Source organism: Mustela erminea, chromosome 10, assembly GCF_009829155.1.
Source record: "Mustela erminea isolate mMusErm1 chromosome 10, mMusErm1.Pri, whole genome shotgun sequence".
In the NCBI taxonomy this organism is placed as follows: Eukaryota; Metazoa; Chordata; class Mammalia; order Carnivora; family Mustelidae; genus Mustela; species Mustela erminea.
The window spans coordinates 97845041-97857250 of NC_045623.1; the positions used below are offsets into that span (position 1 = coordinate 97845041).

The 12210-nt window shown below is 56.8% G+C and overlaps 2 protein-coding genes across 2 annotated transcripts in view; both read right to left on the reverse strand.

The window, feature by feature from the left end:
- PADI3 (peptidyl arginine deiminase 3) overlaps positions 1-3941 on the reverse strand; it is a 29680-nt gene extending 25739 nt beyond the window's left edge. The window contains exon 1 of the mRNA XM_032301911.1: positions 3850-3941. Within this exon, the coding sequence (XP_032157802.1) occupies positions 3850-3941 (92 nt within the window). The remainder of the gene's footprint in view (positions 1-3849) is intronic.
- Positions 3942-6321: 2380 nt separating this feature from the next.
- The window catches only part of PADI1 (peptidyl arginine deiminase 1), a 40731-nt gene continuing 34842 nt past the window's right edge, over positions 6322-12210 (reverse strand). Inside the window, exons 14-16 of the mRNA XM_032302662.1 lie at positions 12002-12081; positions 11110-11235; positions 6322-8363 (exon numbers count right to left, since the gene is read on the reverse strand). Coding sequence (XP_032158553.1) covers positions 8130-8363; positions 11110-11235; positions 12002-12081 — 440 coding nt within the window. The 3' untranslated portion in view covers positions 6322-8129. The remainder of the gene's footprint in view (positions 8364-11109; positions 11236-12001; positions 12082-12210) is intronic.

Genomic DNA, 12210 nt, shown 5'->3' on the forward strand with positions numbered 1-12210 from the left:
TATGTCACCCCTCAATGGTGAGGACGATGATGTGACAATGGTGACAGAGGTATCCCCACAGCCACACACTGTCGGTCCTATTATCCCCACTGTACAGGTGAGGGAACAAGGCCAGAGATGACAGGTGACTGGCCCAGAGTCACACAGCGGGTCGGTGATGGAGCTGGGACTCAACCCCTGCTCCTCTGCAAACCCAAACCCATCCTCCCCTTTCATGGGCTCAGGGTCTTGGCCTCTGGGAAAACGAAACCAGACATTTCAGAGCCAAAAAACTGATGGGAAAGGTCTTTGTGGCTGAAACAGACAGGTTGACGAGATGACCACCATGGTCCCCACTGACGTGGCCCACGGGGCCAGAGAACATCAAGGCCCAGACAGCTCGGGCTCTGGGTGGCAGTACTCGTGGCCCCTCCCTGTTCAGCGAGGTTCTCAGGTCCCAAGTCCTCTGGCCTCACCATCACCAGGGTCAGAAGACCACGGCCCCTCCTTAGTCTCACATTCTTCCACTAAGAAAATGTACCCCTGAGAAATGGTGGCCCCATGAACCCTTTTCCTAAAGCCCAGGTCATTGGGAGATTTGGCGATGCACCAGCCTCCCAGGGCCCCGCTCTGCCCAGGCAGGTCAGCGCTCTCACACAGCACGAGCTGGGGGAAGCAGATGGAGAGCCACTTTGTCAAACCGGGGAGGGGGCCCAGACACCTCCATGAGCAAAGCGTGCAACCCAGTGTTCAATGTCAGCCTCATCAGGGCCCATGAGGGGAAACTGAGGCCCAGGAAGGCACAGAAGGTGGCTCAAGATGAGGTAGCAAAGCATGACTGAGCTAGGATTAAAATGCAGGAATCCGGGCCCCCAGGTGCCCTCTGCCTTTTCACCCCATTGACCTGTCTCTGCTGAGCAAGAGGGGACAGGAGTTGTTCGCTCGTCCAACCAGGGCAGTGGTTTTCAACCCTGGCTACACATGTGTCCCCAGGGAGGTTCAGCACATCCCTTCCCTTTCCCCCTAGAAATCTCTGCTCAGGAAACCCCAACCCCCTTAACAAGTCAGGGTCGTCTCCCACTCAACGGAAGGCAGGAAGACAGGGTTCAGTCCATTGCCACAGACAGAGTACCCCAATGGTCTTGCCTGCGCTCATCCTTCAAGGCTCTGGTTGGGGCCCTTCCTGCAGAAAACCTGCCCTGACTGCTTGGCTTATGTTCATTTCTCTTTTCTCACTGCCTCCTCCTCCCAGTAGGGTTTAGAGGTTGTACCCATCTTGTGGATGGCGGGTGTGGAGACACTTGAGGCTGTCCGCTGTCCGAAGGGCTGGGACAGAGCCTTAAAATGATCATGAAGAAGGAGGAGGAGGAGGAGGAGAAGTTGAGGAAGGAGAAAAAGAAGGAGGAGGGAGGGGAGGAGGCGGAGGTGGACGGGAAGGTGGCGGTAATGGAGGAGGTGGTGGCAGTCACCATAACAGACTGCCCACCACGGGCCCGGCATCACCTGTGTGCTCCACACACACAGTCTCATTCAATCCTCCCCGGAGTCCTCTGAAGTGAAGGTCAACGTGTTTGGGTTGCAGCCTGGCTCCACCACTCCTCACAGGCTGTGTGACATGGGGCGAGTTACTCAACCTCTCTGTGGCTCTGTTTCCTCACCTATAGAACGAGGATGATGATAGTCCCCCCTCATGGAATTGGGAGAATTCGTTACTAAACACCAAGCGCTTCGGGCAGCGCCTGGTACGGAGTCGTCTCTAAGTATCATCGCTGATAGGACCGTGTCCATCCTACAGGTGAAGAAACAGACTCCAAGAAGTTAAGTGACTTTCCCGAAGTCAGACGGCTGCTAAGTCATCATGGAGCCAGGACTGAGCCAGCACACCCACTGCCCTTTCCCTCATTGGCCCGCCGTGTGAACACCAGGATTGCGGCGACATCTCCAAGCTGGGAGGGACTATAGAGCTGACCCAGTCCCTCTCCCCTAGCAAGACAGGAATCCTTCCACCAAGCGTAAGGTGGTCCAGCCTCTGATAGGACTCTGAAGGGACAGGATTTTCAGAGAGCAGGGACCACACCTCCTTGTTCACCGCTGTGTCCCCGTGCCCAGCCCACGCTAGACCTCAAAGAAATACTTGATGAATGTGTGAATGAATGGACCAGCAGCTCTCCCCCTTCCCCAGGATGGTCTGGTCATAGAGGTCCAAGAATCCTTCATCTGAGGGTGCCTGAGGCTCTGCTCTGCACTCTGTGGCTGTCCACCCCCCCAGTCTCCTCTGAGAACCCCAACACGGCCCATCCATTCTCATACCCGCAAGACACTGCTGCCTTTGCCTCTGGTGGCCCCAATTCGTCCTCCATCGTCTAAGGAAACTCTGCAGGAGAGGAGCTGGCCCTGAGCCTCCCGGGCAGGTCAAACTGGAGGCACATCTGCCCGACGGGCATGAGGCAGCCAACGCAGGTGAGTCACGGCCATGGGCACGCAGCGCTACAGGAGGGGGTGGCGCCAGACACCTTCCTCCCTTGTCACTCCTCCTGGTACAGCCTCTGTGGCTGTCCCCTCCTCCAAATCCCCTTCCTACTTCTCACTGCCCACCCACCATCAGCCAATCTTTAGCTCCCCATGCCTAGCTCGGTCAGGTCTGCTCCAGACTTGGTTTCCCCCCATAACCAGCCCCTCACCCCTTCTCATCTAACCCTCTGGCGCCAACCCCATCTCTGTTTCTGACTAAGTTTGCTCCAATTTTTAAAGTCTTAGTTTGGGTTACTGGCTCTCAACTGGGTGTGATTCCCCCCCACCCCTTACAGGGCACAACTGGCAATGTCTGGAGACATTTTTGGCTGTCACTAGTGGGGGTGTGCCATGGGCATCTGGTCCGTAGAAGTTGAGGGCACTGCTCAGCATCTCCCAGTGCATAGGACACCCTCTGCAGCTGGGAATTATCGCATCAGTACTGCTGAGGTTTCAAAACCTGGTCTGCAGAGAGGGTGCAAGACCAGTGACAAGGGAAGGGTGACACAGTTCTGCCTTCTCTCTTCCCCGTCCCCTTCCTACCTGCATCCTCAGCCTCGGAGCTGGGACCCCTGGAGTCTCCCCAAAAAGCTACGTAGCCAGCTCCCCAGTGGCTCCCAGAGCCCAGTTCCTAAAACCCTGCCAAAACTCTCCTTTTCTTCCTGGGAGAGAGAGAGAAGGTGGGGCCTTACCTCCAGCCACTGGCTTTAAGGACATGGCCAGGGCACACAATAGGGCCATTATCAGGTGGGCTCTGAATGGCTGGAGGAAACCAGATCCTTCTTCTTCAAGTGGCACACAGCTAAAATCATAAGACACTTGACCATGAATGGGTTTGAATCTTGGCACTGACACTTAGTGACTGTGTGACCTGAGCAAATGGCTTGCCCTCTCTGTGCTAGTTTCCTCATCCATCAAATGAGATGAAGCTGACAACAAACTTAGCTCAGAGGTTGTTGTGAGGTTAAACTGAAGCGTTTAAGTTCAAAGATTAAATTCAAGGAGATTGCCACGCCTCGAACAGTGTCTGGCACACAGGAAGTGCTACATAAGCATAAATGATTTCTAAAGAAATGACTGATGCTCTTTGCAGAGCTCATAAGCTGGGGACCATGGCTGGGGTCACCTCTTCCTACTCGTGTGTACCCAGCCTACAAGGGTCCTCCACTGTGCCCAAACCCCCATGACACCAGCATCCTCCAAGGCCCTGGACTAGAGCTCAACCACTGCAAATCCCCTGACTCGGGGGAGGGCAGCGGAGCCAGGCCTGCGTCCCGAGGAAGCCCTGCACAGCTTGTGGGAAGAGACCAAGGGGCTCAGCACCAACGGACTGCAGACCCCTAGGCCTCTGGCTCTTACCCATAAATGTCCACGAGGGTCTCCACGCCAGCAACACACACGGCGCTGGTGGGATGCTCCAGGGACACACGCACGATTCTCTGCAGTGACATGCTGGCCTTGGGACTGGGCCTGGGCCACCAAACCCAACACTGCCCCTCAGATCCCTTGACGTGTGGTTTAAAGGACACCGGCCCCGCCTCTTCAGCCCGGGGTGCTAGCTCATTGGTTCCAGTCCTGGAAGCCCAGCCCCTTCCCAGAGCAGGGAGCTCAGAATTGGCCGGAAGGAACCCATCATTTGCATACGAACCTGTTGCTCCGCCCCCAGCATGGAGGGAGTCAGTTTCTCCCTCGAAGGGAGCAAGTCCCCACAGGCATCTGGCTGGGCCACCAGGGCTTTGAGAGGTGGAGGAGGCAAAGATGTGGGTTATTGACCTGGGCGCCTCCTTCCTTCTCTCTTCCCGTCCCCTTCCTACCTGCATCCTCAGCCTTGGAGCTGGGACCCCTGGAGTCTCCCCAAAAGGCTATGTAGTCAGCTCCCCAGTGGTTCCCAGAGCCCAGTTCCTAAAACCCTGCCCAAACTCTCCTTTTCTTCCTGGGAGAGAGAGAAGGAGGGGCCTTCTCTCTCTCCCAGGAAGACCTCCACACACCTCCTTACCCTTTTTCCTGCATTTTCAGAGATGATCTGGTTTGGTGGGGAGCTTCTCTACCCTGCTGAAGGAGCGGGTGAAAATGCAGATTCCCAGGCCCCGCCTCCAGTCTGACGCGCCAGGAAGGGGGTGCCGCCTGGCATGTGGATATTTTTTTTTTTTAATAAGCACCCCAGATCATTTTGAGAAACTTTGAGGAACAGCAGACTTTTTCCCAAGAGCATGGAGTGTAGAAGCAGGACTGGATTCAGCCCTGACTCAACCACATCCTGGCTGCGCCGAGTGGGCGAGTCACTTCATTGCTGTGTCCCTCACGTGTCGCTTCTGAAAATGCTGTTGCAGGGCTTCCATGGGACCGACGTGGGCAGAGTTGTAGTGTGAAGCTCGGCATTATTTTATTACTAACGTTGTGTGTTGTTTCCTGCCTGTGGAAGGGGCAGGTGGTGCAAGTTAAACCCTTTCCGGCTAGAAAGAGCTTAGAACATCAGGGTAGGAAGGCTCACTTGTCAGGTGGAGAAACTGAGGCCAGAGTGGGTATTCAGCCACCTGAAGCAGCAAGGGCTCTGGGGAGAGGGGTCTTGGGTTCAGATCCCAACTCCGCCATGCACCAGCTACATGACCTTGGGTGGTTACGTTCCCTCTCTCCGAGCCTTGGTTTCCTCACCTGTAGAAAATGTGGCTCATCACCACCCGGGCAGAGATAATGGCGGGGACACACCCTACCCAGCCAGGCTCTAAAGATGCTGATAGATGAAGCTTCCTCCCTTCTCTCTAGCGATGCTGCCAGTCTGAGGCAAGGGAGGGACTGCGACCTGCTCCCCAGAGTTCCCAGTGGGTGAACTCCCAGCAGTTCAAGGATCTCGGCGGGTCTCCAAGGCTGATGTCCTTCTCTCCCAGAGTCTGGGAAGGATGTTCTCAAGGAGAGCCGCTGGGCTGTTAGATTCAATGACAGCTTTACTTTTTTTGGCTGGAAAATGGTGTGATGGCTGACTCAGCTCTGGGTAAGAGTCAGGACTCAGAAGGAAGTCCAGACAGTCTCCCTACCTGCTTATGAACACAGCAGGGGAATCGGTGCAGGAAGTAAGGGGTTCCCTTGGGCACTGGCCCACTGTGCTGGGTAGGACCAGCCTCTGACTTAGAGCCCTGTCATCTCCCTTTGGAAGTAGAGCCAGGCCTTCGCTTCTACCCGGTTGATACCAGCCTGTAGAAATACATCTGCGGTTCGTTCAGACTAAAGTGTCAATGACTGATAGGCAGCAATGTTTTGCCTTTTAGTCCACAAGAAAAGATAGAATAAAGTGAGTGAGTGAGTGAGTGTCAAAGGGGGTCTCCTGAGGCAGCAGCCTGTGTATAGGGTGAGAGGGGTGATACTTTCAGGCTCCTGAAACCAGAACACGGAGGCTGGGTAACCCAGTCACTTTAGAGGCAGGAATGAAAGGGGATCACAGCGGCCTTTGGCCCTGGCACCAGTCCCACTGAAGAGTCTCCTGCCTCCGCCAGTAGGGCCCAGCCCACCTGCATCTGAGAGATGGAAGAGAGAGATAGCCCAGGGAAGGAAGAGTTAGGACCCACCTCTCCTCTGATACCCATCTCAGCAGGGCAGTTGGCCTCAGAGCCATGGGCCTGTGCCAGTCATCCCGCTGAATCAGCCCGCCTGCTTGCCTGCCTGGCACCGGCCCTGGGGGCTCTCTCCGCCAGGCAGGAGCTGCCCACGGCCCGCAGTTGAGCCAGGGAGCTGGGGCATGGTGGGTGGAACTGGAAAGAAGGTTCTCCCCCGTCCCCTTCCCTCCTCCCTGCAGCCCAACGAATACAAACTAAGGAGGCAGCCACTTGAAGAAATGCATATTGACATTTTTATTAATCACGTAGGAGATGATTGGTCACCCGGAACATCCTCAGTGGGGGTCATCAGGGCCCTCGGACAACTCTAGCATTAATTCCAGAGCTGCCCATGCTCAGGGTAGCTTGAGAAGGCCTGCTCCCCACCCTCCCGATCCCTCCGTAATGCCCCTTCCCCTCCACCCACAGCCTTTCCCTGGGGAATCTCAACCCTGGCTGCACACCCTTGGCCCCCGAAGAGCTTCCCTTCTCTCCTTGGCTCAGTGTAGGCTGCGTCACGGTTATGAGCAGAAAGTGCAAAGGTTCAACCAGGGGCTTCCAAATGGGGTCCCCAGAATCTCTTGGAAGGGGAGAACCCAGGTACACCACCCCTGACATCTAAACCAGAGCAGTTCTGTTTCATCCACTTCATATGTCCGGTTTCCATGGAAGTTTCTGGTTGCTAAGTGTTCTATGGCTCACAGAGTTTAACAGTGGCTGGCTGGCCTGGTCTTGGACTTAGCAGGGGCCACTGAAAACCCCGCTGGTGGAGGCCCGGGGCTGAGAGTCCCTGGCAATGGCGGGGAGGGGGCAGGCTGGCTCCCTTGTGCCTGCGCCTGCCTGGGGCAGGGGCCACCGCTTGCCCAGCACTGGCCAAGCCTGCCTGCTTGTACACGTCTTGGTGACCTCACCGGGGACAGGCCTCTTAACCAACCCCCACCCCCATGGCAGTTCTCTTGCCTTCTTTGGGGGGGATGGGGGTGGATACAGGCTTGCTTTGGGGTTGACTCCACAGCGGAAACCCAGGCTACGTGCAGGGTCTCCGAGCTGCCAAGAGAGACGGGGCGAGCCTTCCCTCCCACTGCCTGCGGGACCAAGGGGAATAATTAAAGACAATTAAAGGAAATTAAACCCCACCTTCAGAGATAACCTAATGGCCCCCCCCACCCTCTCTTAACATCTGGGCCCCTGCCCCCTGTGACATCTGGAACGGTCAGCCCCCCCCGTTTTGCATCCAGAGTCTAAAATCCGAAGTGGGGACCAGGCCCCGTGGCTCGTCCTCAGGCATCGGCCTCCTCTGCCACCCTGGCCTCCTGCCAGCTTGCCTCTGTGTGTCCCCCTGAGGCCTCTCTCCAGCCTCACAGCGTTTGGGGGCCGGAAGCAGCCAGCACTCGTAATTAAAGGCTTTCTAACCAGGTAACAAGCACCCTTCTAAGGACGGAGTCAGGTATTAAAGGGGTTCTGTTGCCTTTTCCTTTTTAAGCAGGCCCTCAGATGCCGGGTTTTCCTGTCCTTATTTGTCTCTATAAACGTGGCTGAGAGGTCCCAGGAGGTCCCAGGACAGCTAGTAGAGAAAAGAAGGTGCCTCCCACCCCTGCTCCTGCTTGTACAAGAACCACGGATGCCTGCAGCCCAAGCCTCCACCCCAGAGCCCAGGCCCTCTGGGACCCCTTCCTGGTGCCGACACGGGAGGAACAGCAGAACAGAGGGGGAGCTACTTAGAGTGACCAGGCACAGCCGGCCGTGAACACATTAAGGCCATTGCCCTTTTCTAGAACCTCTAGGAGTGGTAGATCAGGAAGGGGGAGGGAGGAATGAGTTCAGTCCTCCCTGGGCCGGGGAGGCCCCTCCGGAGGGAGGTGTGTGTGTGTGTGGTGTCCACTGTCATATCCCCAGATCCCCGGGCCCGCGGTGGCCAGCACGTTTGCAGGCACTCGGGAAGAAGTGCCAGGGGCTCCCCTCAGAGGCCGGAGGCCAGGTGGAGGGTCTTCGCCATCACCCTGGCGTGGCTCCCTGGCAGGTGGGCGGAGGGGATGGCGGGCGGAGGCAGGCTCAGGGCACCATGTGCCACCACTTGAAGGAGAAGGGCTGCCGGCGCACGTTGGTGCCGCAGTGGATCTCCCCGAGCAGCTCGTGGTAGGACAGATAGTCGTCGATGAAGGTGCAGTGCAGGCCCAGCGGCTCGAGCAGGGCGCGCACCTTCTCCTCCAGGCAGCAGCGGCCATTGATGATGGGTCCGAAGGGCTTGGGGATGCCCAGGTGCTTGCCCAAGACCACCATATTGACCTGCAGAAGAGAGAAGATGAGGGAAGCCTTGCTACCAGGGGACGCCCCCGTCCCCAGGTCCATCCCGTTCTCATCAGCATCCCTGGGCCGCTAGGACAGGCGCTTGCACAAAAACTAGGGTCCATGGAAAGAAGAAACGGATTTGCGGTTGGAAGAGAAGATTAATACCAAGTAGGGCTGCCAAGAACATACGTGGTGCCTTTATATGAATGAGAGTATTCCTCCAATACTTCCTCTCAAAATATTGTCAGATTCTAACAGTTTAGTTAGAGCAAGCCTTCACCATCATCGGCCAGAAACTTTGTACAACAAATATCTACAAGGTCCACGGTGTGAATGTCCTTCTGGTGTGATGTCCTTGTGCAGTGCACAGCTTGCTCAACTCTCCCTGGAAACCCTGATAAGTGTTATGGTTTTTTGAACATGCCCTGTGTGCCAGATACAGCATCACTAAACTTCACAGCCTCCCTCTGAGTCAGCGGCTGGGGAAGGTTAAGTAACATAATCCAGGCCACACAATCAGAGAACGGAGAGATGAGGGCGCCTGGGTAGCTCTGCCGGTTAAGCGTCTGCCTCTGACTCAGGTCATGATCCCAGGGTCACAGGATTGAGTCCTGCATTGGGCTCCCAGCTCCTCGGGGAGTCTGCTGCTCCCTCTGCCTCTCTGTCTCTTATGAATAAATTTTTAAAAATCTTTAAAAAAAAGAGAACAGAGAGACTAAAATTTGATGTGGATGTAACTCACACCCAAACTCATGCTCTTTGTCTTCTGCCAGAGTTGGTAGCACTGTGGCTGGCTGGGGGTCTGAAGAGTCAGGGCAAGGGGCTAGGAGCCCCTGGGGGCTTCTCAGTCTCCAGGGCACTTCCACTTCCCTGGCTGAGGGCCCTAACTCTGGGCAAGGGAAGCTTCCCTAGGACAGGGTATGGAGAGGTGTCAGAGAAAACCTCGGCCCCATACTGATGGCCAGAAGAGCTGTCCTTGGTGTTCCAAGGGGACTCTTTGGGGACCTGCTGTCTGGAGGCTGGTGCTGGGTCATCTCAGCATGGGACGGACCACCCCGGACTCGGCACTCTCACATTTTCCCTGCCATGGCCCCTTGGCCTCAAGTCTACCCTACAGGGCCATCTGCAGCTGGGAACAGTATGAAGCTGGAGGGTCCTCTGGGGTCCATGCTATGGCCTTGGCCCTGAGCTACCCCACTGCCCACGAATGGGCCAGAATATGCCAGGTGTAAGTGGGGCAAGTGAAGGGACAAAGGGCTTGGAGAGGAAATGAGAATTCAGGAGACTGAAGGCTCCTCACTTGCTGGGTGACCTTAGGCAAGTCAACCACTCGGCTCGGAGGGCCCGTTTCCCCATCCGACACATGAGGGAGTTCAGTGAGCGTTCCCTATGAGGCTCTTCCAGTGTGGACATACTGGGATGGTTAAGCAGGGTCTGGACCAAAGTTTAGGGATTCTCACAGAGGGGTGTGTGTTGGGGTGGGGGCTCCCAAAAGAGGGCTGGCCAAGGTCATGGGCTGGATCCCAGGCTGTCCCCCAACCTTCAGCCAGAACCAGAACCTGGGTGTCCCTTAGTGTCTCCTGACCAATATGGCGGCCACATGCAGCCACAAGCAGCTGTTGGAAATTAAGTAAAATTATAAATTTCATTCCTCAGACACACTAGCCACATTTTAAGTGCTCAGTAGCTTGGTGGCTCTGTGTTGTATAGACACAGAACATTTCCATTACCTGAGAAAGTTCTAACACACAATACTGCCTTAGTTCTCAACCAGGGTGATTTTGCCCCCAGGACATTCCAGTTGTCACAGCAAGGGGAGTGCTACTTACTGGCATCTTATGGGCAGGGGACAGGGATGCTGCAGAATTCAGGCCCAAACATCAGGAGAGCCAAGGTCATGAAGCCCTGCCTTAGAGGTCTCTGCCAGGACCTCATGGTGAGGATGTAGGAGAGAGAACACATCCTGGCAAGGAAGCCCCGCCCCACACCTGTGCCTCCAGGCAGGCCCTCAGGATTCACTCCCACCCCTTGGCTTGTCCAGTGACAGGGACTAGAGCAAAAGGCCCCAGGCTGAAGGAGGGTCTCCTGTCCTGGGGAGCCCAAGCCGACAACACCCTGACATCCTTTCCCAAGGTGTTAATGGGTTAGCCAGTGCTGTGCTGATAGCATCACTGGGCCCCTCCCAGAGGCCACCCCGGTGAGATCACACCTGGGCATCTGCTTGTCAGCTGCTGACTTAATGACAGCGGGGAGGCAGCCACCTTGGGCCGGCCTGCTCGCCTGCGGAGTTGCACTGGGGAGCAGCCTGTAGGGGGCAAACGGTGCAGGGCAGAGTCAGCAGCTGAGGCCCAGGAAAGGACGCCTGAAACACTGGAACCAGAGATGCTTCCTTTTTCCACTTGGGAGGAAAAAAGTGCCCTTCGCTCAGGGCTGGCCCGTGCACGGAAGGAGGTTCAGCAGCACCCCGGCCCGCATCCACCAGATGCCCACAGCTCCCCCATCCTCGTAGCAATGAGAAAATGACCTTGAGGGGCAAATTCGCCCTGGTTGACAACCACCGATGGAGATGCTTTGCACGAAAAGCCAAACATACGCCGGAGAGGTCCACAAGCCACCTGCCCACCCCCGTCTCTGCCCAGCGGCCCTCGGATGACAGGAAGTGCTTCTCCTCCGGAACCCCAAATGACACCCCTCTGGACTCTGCCGGGCCCCAGGGAAAGGAGATGACCTTCTGCGCTCTCACCATGTCCGGGAAGAAGGCTTCTGCATAGGAGCCCTTCAGGGAGAAGAGCTGGGGGATGTCGATGATGTCCCGCTCGGTCAGGCCCAGCTCCCGCTTCAGCACCTCCCGGTTCCAGTCGATGCATTTCTGGGGGCAGGGGGAGAGGCAGCGGGCACCCAGGGAGCCGGGGAGGCTCTAACGCTTGCTGAATGCCAACTGCGTGTCACCCCTGCACTCCTCCAATCCTCCCAACAGCTGTGGGCCCCTGCCACTCCCAGATGGAGAAACTGAGGCTCCAGGGACCTGCCCAAGGGCACAGAGCGAGGACGCAGCGGAGCTGGGATTTGGACCCAGGCAGTTTGGGTTCCGAAAGTGCCTGCCGCTACACCACACTGCCCCAGCCGCAGCGTGAGCCGTACCCCTGTGCATCTCAGCAGTGAGGGAGAGAGTGCCAGGCTCCGCTCAGGAGAAGGGAAGGGCCTCCTCCATTTACTGAGCACAGCTGCCACGAGGTCCTGCACCTTGCACTTGGCTGGCATTAGCCCCGCCCCTCCCAGAGACCTCCTCCCACCATCACCCACTGTCCCCTTGACTCCCACCTGCCCCACCCCTCACCCCCTCGGGGCCCCATTTCTCCACATTTCTCTCCTCTCACTCCGCTCCCCGGAACATGGAATCTCACTTCCTCAGAGCAGAGCTAGATCTCCCTCAATAGACTGGAAGCTCCCTGAGGGACTGCTATGTCTCCTCCATCAGTCCCTGGGTTTCCCACTGCAGAGGTCCTACCGTACCCACAGGTTTTGGCAGCCCCCCCCCCCGACAGTCAGAGGCTCTGGGGCTGAGCCCAAATCCCCAACCCAGCAATTCCTGGGGCTGCTTCTCCTGGGACCGGGGGACCCCCAAGAACCCTCACCTGTACATAGAGACTGTCGCTCCTGAGTCGACGGTCGGCCAGCATCTCATTAATGCTTCTATTCACCTGGTGACTTAACCCTGAGAGAAAGAAGGCAGGACGGGGGTTCAGGGCAGACTGCCCAGGGCTATCTCGGGCCTGGGGCTGTAGAATCCAGGCCAGGATTTTTCTCCTACCTCAGGGCCAGGGGCTGAAGCTAGGACAGAGAA